The following is a 24798-nucleotide window of genomic DNA, read 5'->3' on the forward strand; positions in this document are numbered from 1 at the left end:
TCTATATCCTTTAATTTCACTGGACACCAGAACCCTTCTTCTAGACATGGACCTTTCCATGGACCTCTGTAAGAAGAACCTAAGACCATTTCTAACCCCATAACAGTTAGGCTTTACTGTTTACCTCCTTCTCAAAAATCATTTGATAATAACAGCCATTTCACATCATCTTCCCCAAATAGACCTTCATTATAAGCTTGCTGACCCCCCAGAACTCTTTAGAGCACAATAAAAGGCATACGAGTTGATAACAGAGGCTCTTTCTGTAGAAGCAGCGAATCTGAACATCATGTCTCGTGACCCATGATGAATCCTATTAAGAAGAATTCCAGGCTTAACACAGAATTCTTTCAGGGCCGACTGATAAAACAGAAACAACATTGTGAACTTTTCTTTCCCTCTGGGACTCTGGGGGTATCGTCCAACCTTAAATATCTTCAGGTTAAAAGGATAAATCTTTAAAATCCTTGTGTGGCTTTGTTGCTAACCAGCATGAATATGCAAACACAGTGAGAGGTACTGGGTACTGTGTGTGTGTGTGTGTGTGTGTGTGTGTGTGTGTGTGTGTGTGTGTGTGTGTGTGTGTGTGTGTGTGTGGGGCTCGTTTTCGGCTGTCCATGCGGTACACCTTGGCCCTGGTCTCTGATGTACTCTCACGAGGATTCACATCAACGGAGCAAGCATGCATGCAAAGTGATTTCAAAGCCACGAGCTGTTTTCAGCTCCGAAAATCAATAAATTAAATCCGCTAGCCACTGCATTCAGAACATCAATGATGAAAATAATTATTGGTGCTGGATCTATTACTGACACACACACACACACACACACACACACACACACACACACACACACACACACACACACACAAAATGACACAGCGACTGACTCATATTTAATGAAAATTATGCTAAATCATTAAATGCTGATCAACATAATTACGAAACATGAACATAAACTAACATCCTCCAATAATCCATTTCTGAGCTCTGACTCGTCTTCAACCCTGAGGTTCAATATCAAACAGTTTACTCTGAGAAACAGCTACAAATTTGCACAGGAACTACACTGTTACATTCGTCTGTTCAAATTAATGTTCATCTTTACTCCTTCAAACACACGTTAATGTCTTTACATTCATCTGTACAACTTTACATTCATCTGTACATATACAGGAACTTGACCTCCAGCTTTTAACACTTCAGCCTGTAAACTAAACGTGTAACAAAACTCCAATCTGCATTTCAAAGTAGGAGAGAGAGAGAGAGAGAGAGAGAGAGAGAGAGAGAGAGAGAGAGAGAGAGAGAGAGAGAGAGAAGGTGGCAGGGGGGTGTCAAGTAATTGTTATAACTTCCAGACACAGGATGTCTATGTATATCTGTTTACCTTTCAATTCACTGCTTCGGCTTTACATCAGTCTGTAAACTTTTGTAAAGTTATACAGAATAATGTGAAAATGAATGAATGAATGCAGTCGTCTCTACACCTTCATATTCGTCTCTACACCTTTATTTTCGTCTCTACAACTTTATTTTCGTCTCTACAACTTTATTTTCTCTACACCTTCATATTGGTTTCTACACCTTCATATTCGTCTCTACACCTTTATTTTCTCTACACCTTCATATTCGTCTCTACACCTTTATTTTCTCTACACCTTCATATTCGTCTCTACACCTTTATTTTCTCTACACCTTAATTTTTGTCTCTACAACTTTACATGCATCTTTACACCTTTTACAATCATCTGTATAGCTTTATATTCGTCTTTGCACCTTTACATTCGTCTGAAGGACTTTACATTTGTTTCTACAGATTTACATTCATCGTAACACCTTTACATTCGTTTTTATACCTTCATATTCATCTCTAGAACTGTCTCTACAACGTTATATTCATCCGAACACGTTTATATTCATCTGTACATCTTTACATTCGTCGGTACACCTTTAAATTGGTCTACACCTTTACCCTTGTTTCTACATCTGAACATTTATAAAAAAGAATAAAAGAACTGATAAATATTCATTAATAGAACAGCATTATTTTGAATATTTATGATATGCAAATTAGAAATGCCATCATTTCAATATCACCAGATCAACTCTTATCCACTTTTTCTTTTTGTCACTTGTTACACACTTTGTAAAATAAAATGCAAGATCAGGATCTTGTAGCGGGCAGTTTGCTAGCATGAAGCTTGGTTGATTTTGTTTAGTTTTTTCCACAATTACATTTCCAGAGGAGAAACTTTTACAATAAAAAAGTGAAGTCAATGAGTGAAATTGTGATTAGTTTACATAATCTCGCTCAGAGCAGGAAAACACACAATCATAGTGAAGATTTACTCCAATCTCATCACCAGTTCATTACGCTAGCTCGCTAATGACTTCACCCTATAAAGTGGAATGTTAGTCGTTTTATCGTGGCTGTAGATCTGTCCAGGAAAAACTACACAAAAAACACGCTGATGGTGAAAGAAATGAGGGAGAAAAAAAAGTGGTTGATTCCCAGTCAGGTTAATTTGTGTTAGCTTAGCCTGAGGTGATCGCTAATGCCTCACTTAGAGGAAACCAATCACATTCCTCTCCCACTCTCCCTCATTCTCTCTATCATTCTCTCTATTATTCTCAAAAAGAGAAAGTGAGAAAATCTTTTTTCAGTCTTATTTTCTCTGACCATTTCTCTCTCTCTTATTTTTCATACTGCAGGAATCTGTGAAAGCAGAAGAAAGGTGAAGAGGAGGAAGTGAAATTCCACCATATTTCTTTTTTTTTGTTTGTTTCTTCCTGAGCTGATCAAAAGGTTTGAATGGACAGACAGATAGACAAATGCGAGGAGAAAGTCATAGATATTATTCATGTTTAGCTACACTTCAGAAAAGTAAAGGTTCTTCTACAGGAACTTGACCTCCAGCTTTTAACACTTCAGCCTGTAAACCAAACATGTAGCAAAACTTCAATCTGCATTTCAAAGTGAGAAAGAGGGAGAGAAGGAGGGAGAGGGAGGTCAAGAATTTGTTATAACTTCCCGACACAGATATCAGCCCCATCCTGAATTATTCCATCAATAATGCACGAGGAGTAAATAAAACATGGCCGCCAGGCTTTCACATGAAAATGAAATGGCTTGACGGAATGTTGAGATGAAGCACTGAGCAAATCCTCCTCTTACAAATTCCACATTTATTCTCCATTCACTCATTATATCCTCCACTCTTCTTGGAAGATGTTCTACTAGATTTAGTGGAGATTTGTGAGATTTCATTCAGCCACAAGGGTGTTAGTAAAGTCAGGTACTGATGTAGGTGAGAAGGTGAGGAGGCCTGGGGTGCAGACAGCGTTCACGTTCAATAGGGTTTAAGTTCTATAGCAGGAGATCTTCTACATCATCCAACCCATGGAACTTCAAATCATTGAATCAGATCTGTTTGTATGTTCAAAAAGTTTCTTCACAGCTATGATCAGATTAGCTCTGCAGAACTCATCGCCTGGGATTGTGGAGGTTCTACAAGATTTTACTGGAGCTCTAGAGAAAAAATTCATTAGGAAGGCTTTGTGCGCAGGAGCATTGTCATGCTAGAACAGGTTTAGGTCTCCAGGGTAAAGTGAAGGAAAAATTTGTGGAACTGTATGTGAAAGAACCTCATATGGCTGGGAAAAGTCAGGTGACCCAAGATTAAGTTAAGTCAGGTACGTATGACCCTCCGAAACTTTGTGTGGCAGTAGGAACGTTGTCTTTTCTGATAAAGATCTACACGTTTCACTGGTTCTCTGTTACGCTCTGATCCACCATCCTGTATTTGGATGTATTTTTCTAAAGCAGCATCGGGAGCAGCAGATGTGCAGTTATTGCTCTCTACCCGCTGGATAGCAGGAGATATGAATATTTCATAACCCTGACGTTTCTGGACCCAAAACCGGCATTAGGAAACAAAACGGTGTGTGATTAGCGACGCCGTCATCTTCCGTAAATCCCCTAAAGGAGATTTAAAGTTTCTCTGGACTGTGAAGCTGAAGAGAGAAATATTCAGAATCATTACAGGGGAAAATTAAATATTGGATTTTTTAAATATTTTTACTTCTATGATTTAATAAAAATTATAATAGTTAACCCCCAAAAAATTTATAAATAAATATATTTGTTTTTTTTGTTGTTGTTTTTTTAAATGTCTGTTTGTTCTTCACATTTAAATAATTACTATTAATATTTAGAATATATGATTCTTTCTGGATTTTTGACAATATGACAGACATTTTATTTATTTAACGATTTATTTATTTATTTATTCATTTATTTATTTATTAATTATCATTTATAATATAATTATATATATATATATATATATATATATATATATATATATAACACCTTTTATAATTATATACTTATACATTTAAATATTTAATGCTTAATATTATATATATAATATATAATCATATTATAATATATTTAATTTATGATTATAGTATTATGTGATAATTATTATATATACTTTTCTAAAGAATATAAAGAAATAATAATATAAAATAAATATAACAGACTAATAAACAAAAGTTATGGGATATGTTCCTCTAGCAGCACATCCTGATCCTGTTCCATGCATCGTATTTCTGTTTCATCGTGTAAAAAGTTAGACGGAAACAGATTCTAAGCCACGCCCACTGAGCACGTTTCATACGTGTGTGTAAGGAAGTGACCTTTAGAATGAAGTGTGTACGTAATTAGCAAAAAGCGATGAAGAGATGAGCCTTTTATGAAGACCAGTATGATCAGTTCAACACTCACACACTCCTCTCAAAGAGAGAGAGAGAGAGAGAGAGAGAGAGAGAGAATGAGGGATTAAGGAAGAGAAAGATCTGACAGTGACAGAGAGAGGGAAAGGCGGAGAGATGGAGAGAAAGGGGGAGACAGAAATAAAAAGAAAGGGGGTGTAAATGAGAGATGACAAGAGACAGAGGGAAAGGGGGAGAGAAAATCAGAGATGCAAAGAGAGTAAAAGAGAGAGGGAAGGACAGAGAGAGAGTCCATACAAGATTCTATAACCTCTACCAGAAAAAGCGCTAAATTAGCCACCATTACACCATGCCTGTGTGTGTGTGTGTGTGTGTGTGTGTGTGTGTGTGACTGGAATAGAAAGTGAGTAATAGCGACAGAGAGGACATTACCATTCATGTTCACGTGTTTCTGGGCGGGTTTTCGATTATATGAATGTATGAGCGCACACATACGTGCTTGTTAGCATGTCTTAGCACGTACAATATCTGTGTGTGTGTGTGTGTGTGTGTGTGTGTGTGTGTGTGTGTGTGTGTGTGTGTGTGTGTGTGTGTGTGAACAGCTCAATTTTGTCTATGCTACCATTGATATTAAAACATTACTAGTGTTTTTCAAATGACTTAAAATGAATAAATGAAAAAAACAACTAACGTAAAAACTTTAATCATTAGAATCTAAACGTAACCCGTGAAAGCTTTTAGAAATAATTACTGCAGGTTCATAGATAAAGTCTGATCAAAATCACGTTAATTACGTTTGAAGTTTTAAGATTAAGTGTCTTTCTCAACTTTAGGAGCTCTGAGCTCTTTTCCGTTTGTACACGTTTCTGCTACGAGCTTCAGAATTGGTGTGAATTAGTCTAATGTATATTCTCTCCATTCTTTCTATTCTCTCCATTCTCTCAATTATCTCCAATCTCTCCATTCTGTCTATTCTCTCCATATTCTTTGTCTATACTCTCTCTGCTCTACTTTCTCTCCATACTCCATTCTCTCCATTGTCAATCTATCTATTCTTTCAAAACTCTTCATTCCATCTGTTCTCTCCATATTCTTTATTCTTTGTATACTGTATACTTTGTCTGTTTTCTTTTCTCTCTATTTTCTGCATTCTGTCTATTCTCTCTGCTCTCTCATTTATACGGACGCTTCATTATTCCGTAACGTACCACAGAAACCACTCTATTACCCCGAACCACATCACACTGTGTCCTACCCCGACCCCTACCCCCAGTCCTCCTAACCTCCATAACCTGATAATCACTTGTTAACAAGTGGAATCCTGGTGTTTACATTCACATTTTGTTTTATATCCAAAGTCAAAATAACAACAGTTCATTAGTTCATTAGTGTCACGTCCACCATGAGCAACTCACCCCCAGCCTCTAGGGGGCGTCTATTGCTTATTTTCTATCTCTGTGCACACCTGATTTCAGTTTCCTCCCTAACGAGGCTCCCTATAAAACTTCAGCAGTTTCAACCAGTGTGGGTTTTTTTCTTATTCGCTGATGTTTGTTGTTGTTTTATGCCATGAATTTGTTTTTGTTTTAGTTTTAGTTTTAGTTCCTCCCTCATTCTTGATTTTCAAATTCTTAAAGTGTTGTTTTGGTTTCAGTTATTTGAAGATTATTTATTTATGAGAATATTTCAAGGAAATTTTATTATTTTCACACATTTTCTAGTGAAATTGTATTTCGGTCCTCTGATGTGCAGCCATTTGGGATAAATTTGATTTTTAGCAAATTTTATTAGAACTACAGTACAGCTCGGCTACAAGTTTGTGAATTTGAGATATTCATATTAAAGAATCTACAGAAAAAAGTTATTATAGCGGCATTCTAGCCAGTTTGGCCTAAAAAACGAAGCTAGCTAAGCTGTATGGTGTTTGTTTGTTTGTTTGTTTTGCCTATATTTTGACTGGAGTAAATATTTTATTTTACAAAATCTGCCCCAAAATAGTGACCGATTTGGGAATGTTGAAGCGACAGCAGACATTTAGTTCGAATATTTACCAGTTTGTTGAAACAAAAGTCATAGCCGTGAGTCAAATGTATATTTATTAAATTATATTGTTAGTTATTCGGTTTAAATCAGTTGATGAGTTGAACATTTAGGAAAAAAAAAAAAAAAAAAAAGTACACTCTGAGATGAAGCCAGCGGTCAAAACCGGCCGACCCGAGCATGATTCGACGCCGGCTTGGCTTAGAGGTGCATGCTGGGAAGGCGGAGCACGCGTGGGAAGTGCAGTGGGGGAGATTGGAGCAGATGGCCAGGATTACACCGGCCTAAAATACTCTGCTGATTCAGAGGGAGAACCAGCCAGAAAAAAAAAACGAGTGAGAACGAATAAAAGAGAGCAAGATGAAATGAATTCGCATCACGCAGTCGATTCCAGTGAACTCAAAACATCCGAAAAGTCAACAGAAGCGAATCTTTTCACCAAATTGTTTTTTATAATTGTATAATCATTTATTCCATGCACAACTCAAAAGAGATTTAAAACCTGATCCAACGAATGGAAGAAAACTGAATCTTAACCTTGAGAAACGATTCTTCTGATTCAAACACTGAATTTCAAGTCATGGCCATGTTTCATCAGTAACACCAGAGACAAATCAGCACAGATCCTGGCTTCTGAAGCTGCCATAATGAGGCTTTCAAGATTACCAGACATTTTGGAAATGCTATTAAGACTATAAAAAAGAGTAATAGAAGTGTCAGCTCGCGACTCCTCAGCGGACACGACAGAATCTAATTAAGAGCGACAAATGAAATTGTCTGAAAAGTCCAAATAGATTTTTTTCTCTTTTGTGGAACTTTTGGTATTTAAAGTGAACTTAAACTGCTGCAGAGAAGAAGGACACCATCTCCCAACACAAAAAATAAAGACCCACTAATGAGTTGCTTCATCAGACTTCACTGAACCATAACGTGAAGCTCTGATCCGGACTGAGTAAATGATCAGGAAGAGAAGATCAGCAGATTCTCAGATTCAGATACTTTTCTGCTCAACCAAAAGAGAAGAAAGAATCGCATTCTTGACCTGAATGATGGAGTGAATCCCAGTCTTGGATTTGTTAATTCAGTCAGTGGAAAGCCATAAGGGTCAGCAAGTCCTTCTCTACTGGCCTAAAGAATCACTGACTTGCATTTGAATATGTATTACATCATTCCTTTTAGTCTATTCTCTTTATTTTATAGCGTTTCTCTCGAATGCACTGCTTCTAGGAATGTAAGCTTCTGTTTGAGTTACTATCCAATCAGATTTCAGCTATAATGCATTTCCAGGGTCAAAGGAATCTGCTTGAGGCCTTTAAAATCCACAGTGCAGGTGCTGGAGAGTAAAGTACATGTGGCATGAGGGCTTTTGTTTCAACCAATCAGACTTCGAGTTGGAGACACCGGCGCCATCTAGCATTTTCACGTCTTTTTGATTGGATGGACAGAGAGCATCACTAGTCATAGCTCATAAATCATGCCGCAAACTGCACAAACTCTCAGGTGGATTTAAAAGCTGTTTTTTGGACTTTTCTGGACATGGTGAGGAAAAGTCACCAAAACAGTTCAACACGGTTCAGTTTTTTCACAAACCCTTTTTACTTTTGCGTTTTCTTTCCTTTCAGTTCAAATTCCCAGGAAAATCGTAATGCACGTTAAAAATGATGGATTTAAGTGAAATATTTCCTTTGTGAAGACACTGATGAGCTGGGAAAGGCTTTACTGAGGCATGGAGCATGAATCAGGTCTACGGGTTTGAGTCGATGAGCGCAGTGCCGTTTTTTTTCTTTCGGGGAACAGAATTCTGGGAATTTGCTTGTATGTGGGTCTTCCTTTCAAATCCGTCTGAAATTAGCAACGTAAGAAGATGCCGGTGTTTCGGCCGGCATCCAAATGGGACGGCTCTCAGGAGCTCAAAAAGTTGCCCAGAATTTCTGCTTACCGATGCGCCTTCTCCTGAACCTCACCGCTTTCTTTTCTGTGTTCAATATCGTAATATTTCATCAAAAACCGACGATTACAGGGAAAGTGGCAAGAAATAAATCAGTCTATGACCTTTTTGATACCTGTGTGTGTGTGTGTGTGTGTGTGTGTGTGTGTGTGTTTTATTAATGGGAATCTCAGGAGTGTGTGTGTGTGTGTGTGTGTGTGTGTGTGTGTGTGTGTGTGTTTTATTAATGGGAATCTCAGGAGTGTGTGTGTGTGTGTGTGTGTGTGTGTGTGTGTGTGTGTGTGTGTGAGATCATGCCTTTGAGCACAGCACAAACCCTCAGTAAATAACAATAATTAGCTGCGATGATTTGGCTAATTGTACACGTCACGCCTATGAATACGTGTCCTCTGGTATTTAAACACACACACACACACACACACACGGCCAAATAATAATTAAACACAATTACATTCCCCGGAGTGATAAATGAGTCATGGAGTAAAGCTCGGTTGTGGTCCTGGGGCTGTTTTTCAGCACGGACAGTTAACCCTGATGGCTCGGCGTGATCACGTGCGAACGTCTGAGAGGCGACAAAACCATTTAACATACTGCACTGTTCATTAATAATTCACTTGATAATTAGAGGTACGTGTTTTATTTTCTATGGGTTTGTTTGTTTGTTTGTTTGTTTGTTTGTTTTTTGCTTTGTGTTTCAGGCAAATTGCTTTAAAAGATTATATGTGGTTTTATATTCGTTATTCGTTAATATTTATTTTGATTTTATACTTGTTTTTCAGTGTTTTATTGTTTTGTAGATTTGCCGTACATTTACACGTGTGTGTATGTATGTATATATATATAATACATGTTTTACAATATATCAGCTTTTTTGAAATGTTATATAATTAAAATTATTAAAAAAAATTATTTTATCTGTATCATTTTAATAATTTACTGTTTTTGCTATTTACATATGCAAATTTTTTACATTAAGCAAACACAAATAAACAACATACATCAATAGACTTTCATACAGTAGGGTTTCCTGAAATAACAGCAGATTCAAAAGCATCAACTCGATTATAAAATAGACCAATAATGGGAAGGGGGCGGGGCCTAAACAGTCAGGACGCTACGTTTCGAACCTCGTCCTGTAGCTGTAGAGCTCAGCGATGAAGAACAGTCCCAGATTGCGATGTGTATATCTCCACGAGTCTGCCATATGCTGCCGTTAGTAATCTCCTAATGTTCCTCAGACTGCGCACACTGTCTTCAATTAGTTTGTGTGAAAACTAGCGAGATTTATATCAGCACTACGCCGTGTGTGTGTGTGTGTGTGTGTGTGTGTGTGTGTGTGTGTGTGTGTGTGCATTGAGTAAGTAAATAATTGTAACAATTTTTCTATTTTTCTTTCATTTCTCTGAATCTTCTGGATAAAGATGTTGATGTAATAACACGTGGTGCTGTGGATTGTATTATACTGAGGACCGACTGACATCCAGACACACACTGTGGTGAGTGGCGAGAGAGCGAACGAGGGACGACTGGTACAGTAACAACTGAGACAGAGAATGAACTAAAACGCTTCTACATGTGAGCTACAATACAGAGAAAAACAAACGATAAAAAAAATTACAAATAGACAATCTGGTTTCTGTAAAACATTAAAATACCACACACACACACACACACACACACACACACACACTTTACACAGTTCTATAGCAGAAAGTTGGAGGCTTTATATAAATTCTTAACAAGTGAATAAAGTAGGTCGTGTAAAGTAAATAAATTCCACCAGACGATTTCCGTTTTCCGTCCTGTATTAATACTACAGTGAGGAACACTTTTTCGATCATTTTGTTTTATTGGATGATGTAACACGACCGGGATCGATGCGCAGCCAATCAGGAGAAGGACGGCGCTGCTCATCGCATTGGCAGGCGACGGGAAACAGTCGATGGCAGAACAGCGAAGCGCGATGCGTCCGTGTCGCCCCGTCGCGTCAGCGAGCCGAAGGATTCGCTCGATCCGCTTCCCAAATCCATGAGTGATAATTACGTTAGAACGCTGGTGGCAGGACGCTTTTAATTAAACACCAGACACAGGAAACGGAGGGAAAATCAATGATTCGGTCACTGAGGCGTGACTACGGGGTTCGTGCAGGAATAACGTGACGCGTGCTGTACTGTCAGTCATATTTATTAGTATATTATTATTACTTCGTTTTTTTTTCGGTGACGGTGTGAGGAATTAGCGCCGAAGTGAGAGCAGATTCCGCACGTTGTCTGAATTCGATCTACAGCTCGGTTTATAAATAATTAGGCAGCACATTCGCTCTCAGACACACGTTCAGATGGAGTAAATTCCCACATACAGAACGGCCCTCAGGTCGAACCTTTTAATGAAGCTAACGAAGTGTGGTGGATCCCAAAATAAAAAAATAAAAAAACAATTACACCTTTTTATTACACAGCGATAAAATGAGCAGTGGAGATTTAGACCTGTTTTGCATAAGAAACGGACGTGTTTACGGAATATTTTCCTGAGATTCTCCATCAGTACGTGATGACTTAAAAAAATAATCACTTACCTCACCTTTGATGACATCATCATACATTACACACCTGATCTAAGGTCAGTCATTATTATTAATTTCCCAGGATGTTTTAACTCTGTGTGTGTGTGTGTGTGTGTGTGTGGGTGGGTGATGGAGAACACTTATGGTCTATTAGTCCTCACTTTAATGGTACCTGCTGTACCGTGTGGAATGTCTTTCATTTCAGAGATGAAGATGCAATCGTTTTAGACGTCACGCAGCGACAGGGAGAGATGAAGAGAGCAGCAGGAGACCGAGAGAATGAAGAAAAGAAAAAGAAAGAGAGAGGTGGAACTGTCACACAGGCTGACAAAGAAGATCATTTCTTGGCAGGCAGCATGGTGGGAACTACCCATAATGCATTCTGTTCTCTGTCGGTACACACCCAATTCTACTGATTATACTGTATATAAACGAATTTCTTTCGATTTCGTCTCTCTTGCCTTTAAATCGGTGAGAATTCCAACCAATTATGGAGCTAAACAATGGAGCCTCTTAAAAGCACGTCTGTTACCATAGATACAGGCATGTGCTGGCACCGAGCCCAGGGTTCCGACCGAGCGACAGCAAGCGCTCTGCGGTTTCACCCTGCGATTCGGCCGCCGTTCAACCTTCCTGCGTTCACACCTGCCCTTACTTTTACCTGCGTTTTCAGTTTTTAAGGAACAAACTCTCCTTCATTTGTTGATTTAGGGAAATGCACTATTTCCTCGTGATTCCGGTAAAAAAAAAAATCACAATGACGAGACCGTAAATGCGTAATGATCCCACAGTGTGGACGTGAGAAATGTTCTCGTGTGTATTTAGTTGAAGGTTTATGTTTTTAGTGGCACAAAAAAAGACAGGGCAGTAAAAAAAAGCAAAGCCAAAAATGGCAGTGTAAATGCTGCAGTGACACGTCAGTGTGTGTGTGTGTGTGTGTGTGTGTGTGTGTGTGTGTGTGTGTGTGTGTGTGTGTGTGTGTGTGTGTGTGGTCAAGAGGTTTTGGAGAATAATCCAGAGCTTCAATCACATAGTCACACTTTCTGATGCCCATTGCACATGCCCAGGCTCTCGAGTCGAAGTGAAATCCTTCACTGCTATTGATTATTTTATTTTTCTTCCTTTTGAAGCAAATGAGGAAGAAAAAAAGCTCATGGGCCACTAAACTACAGGTAATTGAGTTTAGCATCAGCACATCAATATAAACTTTGAAAGCTCTGCTCAGGGGACGAAAAAAATCCTGCTCTCCACATCATTTTCAAATCAAAACCATGGATCCAGTCTTCAAACGAGTTTCAAGTCTCATCCAATGTGATTGATTGATTTATTTAAAGACCTTCAGGGTCAATTCCACATGTTCACCGGGAAGCAAATATTCACCAATAGTGTTGGAAGTCTATATAGCAGGGTTACCAAATGTTAATACAGGAGATCGGCCTTGCATGAAGTTTCTGTACCTGGATAATCTTGATCAGTAACTTCAGCCAGGGTAGAAAAGCATGAGAAATTATTTCAGAAGAAAGACTTTATAGAAAGTCACTTGAAGTTCAAGGTCAAGTCTGATACATGCTTCAGAAATATCCCTAGGGATCTAAAGATTGGATCATTTTAGTGACTTGGTTCGTTGAATCTTATTCATCAAAATGAACGAATCTTTTTATGAGTCATTTAGTTATTTTTATGAGAGTCACGTAATAAAAGAACGAACGACTCGGACTATAAGAGAGTCGAGAGATGAACTACTCCGCTCTGTTTCCTGTTCATAACCTATTCAGATTTTGAGACGACTCGAGTCGCATTAAAGACTCGTACAAAACGAACTAATCGTTCATGATCAACTTACTAATCACTAATCACAAGGGTTTTTTTTTTCTCCATTAGAGATGCACTGTTACAGAAAATTCAAAGGTTGATCATCTTGATCAAGAACCCTCAAGGTCAGACAAGGGCAAGAAGGGTAGTTTGGGGGTAAAGGGTTGGTAGGAGGGCAATAGCAAGAGTTCAACAGACTACAATATGTTTTTCCCCCTCAGGAGCCATACTTTGATTCCAGGTTGAGCTTTTGTGATAATATTTTTGGGTTTAAGCTGTCAAGGTCATTCAGGCTCTGGTCTTAAAGCTACAGTTAGAGGGCCAGGAGAAAAAAACCCTGATGTCTGGAGCTTTTTTTTTTGCCAATGTAGAGGCTTGTACATGCTTCAGAAATGTCAAATAATATATATATATATATTAGCAGATCGATATTGATACAAATACAAGCTTCTATCCAGGCATTTTTCTCGATCAAAAACTCTCAAGGTCATTTAGGAACTGGTCTGTCTGGTGTGTTGATTTTGCGGGTTGAGGGTAAAGTATGAACGAGTGAGCGATGACCTTTCAAAGTGCGGAGGCTTCTCATAAAGCTTCATCTACACGTCTCAAAGAAATCAGGCTGTAGGATGGAACCTGCTGAAGCTTTGAGGACGTGATAAAAACACTGATCACATGCTTTTCTTCCTGTTCAGTTCTAACACACTTGATCTCGCTTCACAGTGATGTATGGGGTCATTAAATTGCCAGGTAAAGTGTGTGTGTGTGTGTGTGTGTGTGTGTGTGTGTGTGTGTGTGTAAGCTCAGGATTCAATCGTTGCAAGATGGCAGGTCTTTACCAGAAGAGCAGGTGACCATTCCTTGAGAAGATGGCAGACAATGTTAATTACCACCACACACACCCCCTACAGTGTAATTACCTCCAGGCATTTATGACTGTCGCTCTGTATTTGAGATGAAACCTCTTGTAGGTATACCTGCAGTAATCTGACAGAAGAGCACACGTGAGAAGGGTTAATGTTTGCACGTTCTTGGGAGGACGAACCACACGGAAAGGCAGCAGACGAAAATACAAGGTTCATATCCAGGCTTGTAAAGCTGGCACCGTTTGCACATGGCTATGGGAGCTGAAAATCCCTCAGCCAGCATTCAAGTTTCCATTTAAATCCCTCCTCACACGGTTCCTCTCCCACTTATTCCAGCTTCTTCCTCCTCTTCTGAGCCTTGTTGTAACTCAATAAGAAAATTATAGTCCTTCTTTTCTCTCAGGCAAACTTTATCTGGTTTTTAACAGATTCAAAACTTCCAACCCTGCACAATTTTCTGCCGTTCTTCTCGTAAAGCTAAACCTTCACTGTTTCCAGGTATTTACTTTCTCCAAAAATGAGCGTCCATTCTCTTTACCTCAAGCTATTCATCTCCTTCGTTTTTCCTTTTCTTGGTCCACACCACTCAGCGAGGTTCTCCTGAGACGTATCCCAGATTAAACTACAACGAACATTAATCATTAATCGACTGACCTGGTAATAGTCGTCATGCGTAATTAATTTAAAGCTAAATGAGCTTCGCCTGCATTTTAAGCTCAAGGGCGTCGTTCCTCCACAGCAATGTTTCTGTTGTAGAAGCGAACGCGAGCGAGGACGAGTGTCCAAACAGGAGATGGTACTACCACGTTAACGGTTACATCACAACCTCGGCCGCTTCGACACAATTATTATACTCATACAGAATTCGTGCTCACTAATGAGGTCAGTATTTAATACGCTGTTTTTCAGCTGGTTTTATTTTTAATAAAACGTTATATTTTAAATGATCGTATCATCACGAAAAGCATTGCCACCCCATCTGCCACCCCAGAACTGCTATCTTAATGTATACATAAAAATGTAATGAGTTTCCTCAACCAATTTACAGCAGCCACGCTCGAGAAGACAAAGAAAAACATTAAATTAACTATTAAAGCGAAGTCCGAACACATTCAGTGCAACCAGCTGATCACAAACGAATGACTCAACATGGCCCTTTAATGAATCGAAGCTTTTGTATAAATATTACATTATTTATATGAGTGATTTATTATAGTTCATTTTGATATATTTGCATGTATTAATAAATACCTCCATTACTTGTATTTGTTGTTATCACGAGTTCCATATACACACTCGGAGTGTAATAGCTTATAAAACTAACATGTCTATGAGCTGATATCATATGATACCCCTTCATTCCGTCTGCCATTGTTTTCTTCCTGAATTTTACACTCTACACCTCGATTTTCGTTCAATTTCCATTTCTCATCAAGCCTCTCTCAATGTGTCGGGTAGAAACGTGGCTTATGGACCGAAGGTGGGTCTGAAAAATGTGTTTATCTAATGACTTTTTTGTTTTTTTTACAGTATCAAATGACAATGATGGAAAACATCCAATATTCGCATCTGAGATCACATTTTTTTAAATTTAAGTAAAGCCATAAAAGGGATTTTCATAAAGTGGTGTATTGGTGTTGCGGAACAACCGGCAATGAACGCATCGATGCTACTATACGTTTATGTCTCCAGTAACCGCTGAGAATAAGAAGAAATGCTGGTGAGGGAATGTGTGTTTATTGCTGCTATAACAGGAACTTGCTTGTTTTTTTGGACGAACCTTACCAACTAATAAAAAAGTACATTTTGGTTATAAAATAAAATCTAATAAAATTTCTTGCGTGAATATCAAGTGTATGTTCTCCTTCTTGCCTTGCCGGAGTGTCCACGGAGCCTGGAGACGAGAATCTAGTCGTGTGTGTTGTACATGACCTTTTCTGAACCTCATTTACAAAAGCATGTCCTGCAGCAGATCTCTTGTTCGCGCTGCATGAAGACTATTTTCAGGTTAGTAATTGGGCCCAGAGAAGCCCGGCGTCGGCTCGGCGACACTTCGGCGTCCGCAACCAACGTGTGATGTATGTGAAAAACGTATAGAGGAAGAGAAAGAGGGAGAAAGATGGTGTCGTTCCTTCAGATTGCATCTGGTTTACATTTGAACCCTGTTAATGCTCTGCATCTCATGGTTTCAGACACCTCCAGCACCGATCTCTTTGTCCTGACGAGTTATCATCTACGATAATCCAGAGCACGCGGATTAGGTCACGAATTAGCAGCTAGCGCAGACTGATCACGTTGTGTTATTAGTCAATGAAACAGTCACTAAGTAGGGATTTATCTCCATTTCATTATTAGCCAAATGGTATCATCGCAATTTGCTGCGATTTTACAGTTGGGACTTCAGACGTTGTTGTTTTATTTTTTTTTCGTTATAATCATGTAAATGGAAATCCTGTGAGTCAGCGTCAGAGCCCCGGCGTTGTCCTCGTCTCGAGAACAGGGCTTTCCTTTGTTTTCACTGGAAGATAGACGAGCGCACTGGCATGCTAATAAGACACAACAAAGCGACCTGGGACGGCCGTCGCCACGGCAACCGGCCCCAGCACCACGACGCCGATGCATTCAGGACGCATTTGTTATGAGCCTGTGGGCTTTTTTTTTCTTTTTTAACACCGATTCACATCCAGCACGAGAACAGATCACAAATAAAAAAAAATCTAATAAACCCCCAGGGGAACGTTTTCGCTTGGGAAATGCACAAACGCTAACATGCGCTCTGAGAGAAAGAAAAAGAAAGAAAAGTAAGAAAAGGTGCTTTTATATTTGTCACATGTACTTTAAAGCACAGTGAAATTATTATTAATTAAGTGATGTTGGGAAGCTGAGTTCAGAGCACAGCCATGATACAGCACCTCTGGAGCATAGAGGGTTAAGGGCCTTGCTTAAGGGCCCCAAGCATGGCAGCTCAGTGATACAAGGGCTTGAACCCCCGACCATCCAATCAGTAACCCAGAGACACAATAACAACAACCTCTACCCAAATAAATACATCTACATCATTACTGGGGTAGAGGTGAGAAACTACCGAGAGAAAAATAACCTGCTTTAATACATAAATAAGTCAAAAAGTAATAAATGTAATAAATAAAATAAGTGATGATCTGATCAAAGCCTGATCAACTCTAACCTGCATCACCTTATTTCTTTTTAGTGCAAGTAGTGTAGGAAAAATTTATAATAATAATAATAATAATAATAATAATTGCAATGTATACATAGAATTTTTGTTTCATTCGTTCATTAATTGTGGTGATTTAAATAATTTTTTTCCTCCCCCTCAAATCTTGTAAACAATTTTTTTCAGTTTGTTTAATGAGTGAAAAAATATTTATTTACTGTGAGTAGTTTTACTTCTAACAAAAAAACTTGCCGCATTGTTTTTTGTTTAGTTTGAAGCTATTTTTTATTTAACTTTTTTGTCAACAGAAGTGATTTTTTTTATTTATTTTTTTCACTCTTAAATATCGAGACACATAAAGGGCAATAAAATTGTTAGTAAGACAGATATAACTATTTACTTATTAATTAATTACTTCTTGATTTTGTTTGTTTGTTTGTTTAGTTAGGGGATATATAACATTTATTATTATTATTTATTGGGGGTTTTTTTTTCTTTTTTTTTCATTTGCAGATTTTATTTAATGTGGATTTTTGACGTTTTTGTTCAGTTATTAATTAATTTTATTTTTTTTACTTTCTTAATGCAGTTTTTTGTAAAGTGTTAATAAGTGGTTGAAGTTTGAGGTTCTCAGCAGGCTGAAATACAGACGGTGTGATTCTGAGAATCTGGTGTTTATGGAGATCTGACGCTCTTTTGTCTCTGGTTCTGTTTGAGACTTTTTCAGAGCGAACTCCTGGGAGATGTGAATGTGAGAGACATGAGAATAAAGTGTACTATGTGTGTGTGTGTGTGTGTGGTAACACACTACATGGCAGTTACACTGTCTTACTTCTTTTATTTGACTCTGTATAATAATTTCTTGGAGACTCTCGGGACTGGGAGGAGACTCAGGACAGTGGGAAGACAATTAGGACACTGGGGCATGGAAGAAGGAGTGAAGGAATGGCAGGTGAGATGTTCCTCCTCCTCCTCCTTCTCCTACACCAGTCTGGTGTAGAAATGGCTTTTATTTGTTCACGTGTGTGTGTGTGTGTGTGTGTGTGTGTGTGTGTGTGTGTGTGTGTGTGAGAAAGAGAGCTGTAAATTTTACTACAGTGAACTACAGTAAATGCAGCTTTAAATTAGAAATCAGTGTGGAACTGATGGTGTGTGAGAGGAGTACTGTAATCTATACACACGCATACATGGCTAATATATAGTGTGTAACACACACACACACACACACACACACACACACACACACACACACACGTTAACAAATAAAAGCCATTTCTGTCAGTGGAAGATTATAGACTAACAGGACAGACTGCCGCACATGAATAAACGATACACACATACTACACTTGGTTTGTGTGTGTGTGTGTGTGTGTGTGTGTGAACAGGTGTGTGTGTGTGTGTGTGTGTGGGTGTGTGTGTTTCACTATGCCTGAGTGAGGGAACAATAGACAGCGATAATAGGGCAATTTGCAGTGTACAGATGGGGTCTATGGCCTTAGTCATTCCATGTGAAATCACAGCGCAGTGTATAGACACACACACACACACACACACACACACACACACACAGAGTGATGCTGAAGGTAAAATGCAGGTACTACAAGCTCAGGTGCTGCACTCGTCTCCTTGTAAGGATATTTGAAGACCAGCAGGTGTTTTATTGCTCCGCCCACATTAGACTTTTATTCAGTACAGAACAATGAGACAGTTTTTATCTGCTTACTGTTACATTTAGATTATTTTTTTGTTATGGAAGCTCTAAACTGTGTGTGTGTGTGTGTGTGTGTGTGTGTGTGTGTGTGTGTGTGTGTGTGTGTGTGTGTGTGTGTGTGTGGTAATGAACAGATTTTGAGACTGATACAGGAGGACAGACTGGTGGTTAATGAATTACATATGGCCGCCTGATGGAGGGAATTACTGACACGTCCTTCTGCAAAATTCATCTTTTACCCGTGTGACGAACACACACACACACACACACACACACACACACACACACACACACACACACACACACAAACATCTTAGATATTCGTTCGAATGGTTGAGGGTCAACATAGGTTTATATATATATATATATATATATATATATATATATATATATATATATATATATATATATATATATATATATATAAATAAATCAGTAAATATAAGTCAAATAAATTAGAAACCCAATCTACAGACTAGGGTCAAAAGTATGTGGACACCTGGGTGAACAAGTCGAGTGTCCCAGTACTTTTGGAACCTGTTTTTGTGAAAACTGTAAAGACTGTGTGAAAATAAGGAAGTGTTCAACTGACAGATATTCCAGGTCTGTGTGTAAAAAGAAGATAAAAAAGAGTGTGTGTGTGTGTGTGTGTGTGTGTGTGTGTGTGTGTGTGTGAGAGAGAGAGAGAGAGAGAGAGAGAGAGAGAGAGAGAGAGAGAGAGAGGTTGGTTTAGCCTGATCGTTTTGGAGCTGTGAGCGATGAAGAAAACGACATTAGCAGCAGTGTGAAATTATTACCTGGTGTATTTTTAGAGCGCTGCAGTCACAATGCTTTATGAAAGAAACTGCCTGGCTGCTGTGTGTGTGTGTGTGTGTGTGTGTGTGTGTGTGTGTGTGTGTGTGTGTGTGTGTGTGTGTGCGTGTGTAGCATTAACACAGTATATGACCTACATACATTGTACAAACAGTGTTGCCAAAAGTATTGAGACACCAGACTTCTCAAGCAAACTCCACAGAGTTGTACAGGACATCTTTGGATGCAGTAGCATGGAATTTTGCCTTCACTTGATCGAGGAGATCCAAACCTGTTTCACCATGAGAATGCACATAGCCAGCTCCATGAAGATCTTTCCATGGGTTGGAAGTGTGTGGAAACTCTCCTACTATAAACCTTATTGGGATGAATGTGAATGCTGACTGCACCCCAGGTCTCACCATCTCTACATTAGTATCTGATTTTTATCCATAAGGGTGTTGAAACGTCACACAAATCTTCACAAAATCTAGTGGAACATCTTCCCAGAAGAGTGGAGCTTATTATAGCAGGCAAATGGAGACTCAGTGTGGAATGAGCACAAATCTCACACAATCTTTTAGCCCTATAGTGTCACCCGGACATTATATAAACGTGGACAGTGATTATCACTCGTCTCACGAACACGTCAAAGTATGAAGGTGATCTAACGCGCAAACACACACACACACACACACACACACACAAGTTTTGATTCCTATACACTTCCTTCTCCTTCCTCTTCCTCTCATGTGCTTCCTCGTGACCTTAACACTCCTAAGGGTCTTTAAATTTTTATTTATTTATTTTTTTTTTTTTGGGGGGGTGGTGGTGGTTATTTTTAGCTAAAGATAATCGAGGTGGAAACTCCCATCTGTCCCATGTCCAGGCCAGCTGCTCCGCTTTTCTTTTTCAACAAGATAAAAAAATCTTATGTAAAGGGGGTTTACATGCAGTGGGGGTGTTTCAGGATGAAAGGCACGAGGGACGTACGAGCGCTAAGCGCTAGCTTGGAGCGCAGCAGATGTTTTTGAGCTGTAGGTGTTCGGGATGTCGCGTGATGTTCAGCACTTACAGGCGTCAATCTGTTTCCTGGACCAGTCCTTCAGTTCATGATTTCCATCCCCCCCCAAAAAAAAAAAGAGGGCGAAAATGTGAATGTTAAAAACCAGGACGTTGCTTCGCCTCTGGTTTGTGGACGGAAGTCAATGCGTCCGTGTGTTTGAAAATGTATCTGTAATCACGTTGAAGGACGCTGGTGCAGGAAACGTTACTGAGTCCTCCTCAATGCTACACTGCGCACGCACACACACACACACACACACACACACACACACACACACACACACACACACACATCAATAATCTCTGGTGTCTCTCAGGATCTCAGATATGATCTTGATGAAAAGCTTCAAACTTTGATTCCTGTCCTGTCTCGGAGTTTACAGTAGATTTCCTCGTGTCCTCATGTCTCAGTCCGCTCACGTCCTCGTGAACTCGTCCTTGCTTCGCTCTTCCTGTCCTGCGCCTCTCCGTTAATGGCAGCAGATGCAAAATTAATGGCACCGGCCCAAAGTGAGAGTGACAGCTGAAGAGGAACGACTCGGCAGATGAGATGAGCGAAGTTAAGGATCAAGAGTTCTCCAGCAATCTGGTAGAAGGTCAGGTTTGAGTTTACAGATGTGCTTTCCAGATGTTCACACCTTTTAAATCGGGGTGGAGATCCCAAACAAACCGATTCTCTAACGTTTCTCCTGAACAAACATTGCTTCAGGTCAAACCGTTTCTAATGATGATTGGTTTCGGTTCTCATGAGCATTACGGTGATCAGGTTTCATCATCATCTGTAGCTTGATGGTGAGTTTATCAGCCTCCTATTGGTGGATTTCAGGCTGGTGTCATAGCAACAGCACTCAATTTTTTGTTTCTGTGAGAACTTCAGTTACTGTGGCACTAAAGACTCAGATCTTGTTCCAATCTTATCCAATATTATCTACCAATCCATCAGGACAATCTAAAGGAACCTTGAGGAACCTTGTATCCTGTGGTTTCTTAGCATGCTAAGCTACTTCAGCTAGCTAGTTGTTAGAATGCTAATCAAAACCACATCTTCATCGATGGTCACTTTTTATGGTCGTTTGGTGGAAACGGTGACCTTGAAATCGAACTCATTCAGCTTTGACCTCAAGGCTTTGTACAGTGTTTGTTGAAGATCATCGCTGTACCTGATCATGGAGCTAGCATGCATTAAAAAGTAGCTCCGTTTTCACTTTGGTCCACTGCGGATCAAATAAAGCTCCAAAAATCTCTTGTCGGATAAATCCTGTAGCTTCAGGATGGGAAATGTTTGAGAGATCGAGCACATCAGATTAATTAGTATAGAATCCCAGCGCAGCAGGTCACAGAGTGGAGAGAAATCGATAAACCAGCAAACAAGACAGTCGACAAAACCTCAGGCTTCTCGATCATGTTCCAGTTTGGAGTTTTTCATCGATTTTGGGGCGAAAAAAAAAATAAGAATGTCAAGAAATTGCTAAGAAGCCGAATTTCGAGATCAGATCTAAGCGTGAGATCATTAGAGAGAAGCACAGTGCAGGAACTTCAGATGTCTCCGATGGTCTGAACTCTAAAACTCAGGTTTTTTTGCTGGACTGATGTTCTTAAAGGATGGAAAATACAGTAGGAAACCAAAAGTTTGATCTCCTGAGAATCAGATTTGCTATTTGTTGAACTACATGCGTGTTAGTAAAGTCAGGTACTGATGAAGGTGAGGTGAGGAGACCTGGAGTGCAGTCAGCGTTCACATTCATCATGTTCAACAGGGTTGAGGTCAGAGCTCTATATATAGCAGGAGATCTTCCATACACTTCCAACCCATGGACAGTAGATCTTTATGGAGCTAGATTTGGGCACAGGGTTTGCATTGTCACCCTGAAAGAGGTTCAAGTCTCCTAGTTCAAAGAAAATTAATCATGCTGCAAAGATGTTTCTCCAAGTTTGTGGAAACAGAGCGTGGAGGAACCACATATTAGTGGAAAAAGTGAGATGGACATCTGACTATACTTTTGTTCTCTATGTTCTCCTCATGGTTTCAAAATAAAACTACAAATAAAAGAATATATAACACACACAACTAATCTGATCAAATCCAGAACAGGTCACGTGATGACTTACACAAATCTCTACTTCTTGTTTTATATATATATATATATATATAACAATGATTCACAGTATTGGTCACGTGACGAGGTGCTACAACTTTCCTTCGTTCTTCTGCACCACGCTTCAGCCTGCATGCACGTCGGATCCCGCGTTAAAACCACGAGCTGCAAGCGCGAGCTTTAGAGATCTCATCACATGGCTTGCAGAGCTCCTCGTTTCTTTCTTTCTTTTCTTTTTTTTTTTTTAAATCGTCTGAAGAAAGGATTACAGGATCCACATGCACGCGCCGTCTGGCTCTTCACGGTTTGTAGAGGTCCAGCATTCACAACACACACACACACACACACACACACACACACACACACACACACACGAGACAACATACAACCTTGCCACGCGTGGCCTCGTGCAACTTTCAGATCTTTATTACCAGCCTGACTGCAACTCTTTGCAACCTCTCTCTCTGCACCTGGAAAAGGATCCCGCGCGCGCGCGCACACACACACACACACACACACACACACACACACACACACCTTTATTCCTTACAGCAGACTCCCTCTCAGGGTTCCCATGCCATGCATGGACTTGGAATGAACCAGAAATCCCAGACCTTCCTTACCTTCTTCCGTGCACAGGAGCGCGAGCCATGCAATCCAGAAACTGTGAGAGTTCAGCATCGTTCCTGGATCTGTTTATTTTTTTTTTTCCCTCCTCTTTCCTTCTGTAGCGTTGATCTGGAATTCGGATGGATGAAATCAGTGCGTCCGGAGTTTTTCCTCTGGCTTTGGAAACAACACACGCACCGCACGCGCTCGCAAGTCTTTTGTCACGCAGCAGCGTCTTTTCATTCCAGAAATAAAAATAATAAGAAGAAGAAAAAGAAGTGCAGCAGCAGCACCACGTCAACGCGCCGCATTCCTGCGCCACTCAGATCTCCTCGCGCTCCTCCTGCTTCTCTCCTGCATCTCACCGGAGCGCTGATGATGTTCTCCTCCTCCTTTTGTCCGCCACTCCGGTGGCTCCGCGCATGTCCGCCGCACGAGGCACGGATTTATTTATTTTTTGCAAAATATTAATGATGGTTATCGTTATTACTGTTCCCTACTCAAAGAGAAACCGGACGAGACCCCGCGCAAGAGCGTGAGACGGTGCATGGCCGTGCGTCCTGACCGCGCGCGCTCTTGGTCCGCTGTGCCGAGAGGCGCGCGCCGTCCCGGAGACCGAGTCCTTCTCTTTTTTCTCTCGCTCTCTCGGTCCTGCCGCTGTTGCCGTGGAGACGCCGGTGACGCCATCGGAAGGAAGGGCTGGGGTCGAAGGAGGAGCGGAAAGGACGCCATCATGTGGCGACGGAGAGAAAAACCTTTTCGGGACACCTAATTTCTCCACCCATACAGTATGAGGTTCTTCACATTCCCAAAAATGCTCCTACAAGCTTAGGGCACACACTTGTATCGGATGTCTCTGGATGCTGCATGAACTTTCCCCTTCACCTAAACTAGGAGACCCAAACCTGCTCCAGCATCACAATGTTCCTGTGCACAAAGCCAGATCCATGAAGATCTGCTTTCCATTGGTTGTACCTGGTGGATGATCTCCTGCTATAGAGCTCCAACCTGCACCCCGGGAAAATAATGGAGCTCGTTCTAATAGCAAACTGGGACTGAATGTGTAATGAGATGTTCAAGAAGAATCACAAAGCACTTTAATGTTCAGGTGTCCACTAACTTTTGGCTGTAGAGTGAAAGTTCTGACCTGGAAATGATTTCTGATTGGTTCTTGATTAATTTTTATTTGTTTGAATTTGAGAGATTTAAGAAATGGATGATGAATGAAGATGTTATTACATATTATATCCTTCTAAATGACTCTGATTCTGTCCAATCACAGACCTCAGTGTGTGTCATCACTGAGCTCATAACGCTTTCTGGAAGGAGTCTCCAGTGTGAGTGCAGTCAGAGGTAAAGCCAAAAGAGAGAGAGAGAGAGAGAGA

General features: G+C 40.0%; 1 protein-coding gene across 1 annotated transcript in view; it reads right to left on the reverse strand.

The window, feature by feature from the left end:
• Positions 1 to 23726, reverse strand: part of igsf11 (immunoglobulin superfamily member 11) — a 51414-nt gene extending 27688 nt beyond the window's left edge. The window contains exon 1 of the mRNA XM_083549117.1: positions 23428 to 23726. Coding sequence (XP_083405243.1) covers positions 23428 to 23485 — 58 coding nt within the window. The 5' untranslated portion in view covers positions 23486 to 23726. The remainder of the gene's footprint in view (positions 1 to 23427) is intronic.
• Between the last annotated feature and the right edge of the window lie 1072 nt (positions 23727 to 24798).

The sequence above is a fragment of the Silurus aristotelis genome (assembly GCF_946808225.1).
Source record: "Silurus aristotelis genome assembly, chromosome: 8".
NCBI classification, from domain to species: Eukaryota; Metazoa; Chordata; class Actinopteri; order Siluriformes; family Siluridae; genus Silurus; species Silurus aristotelis.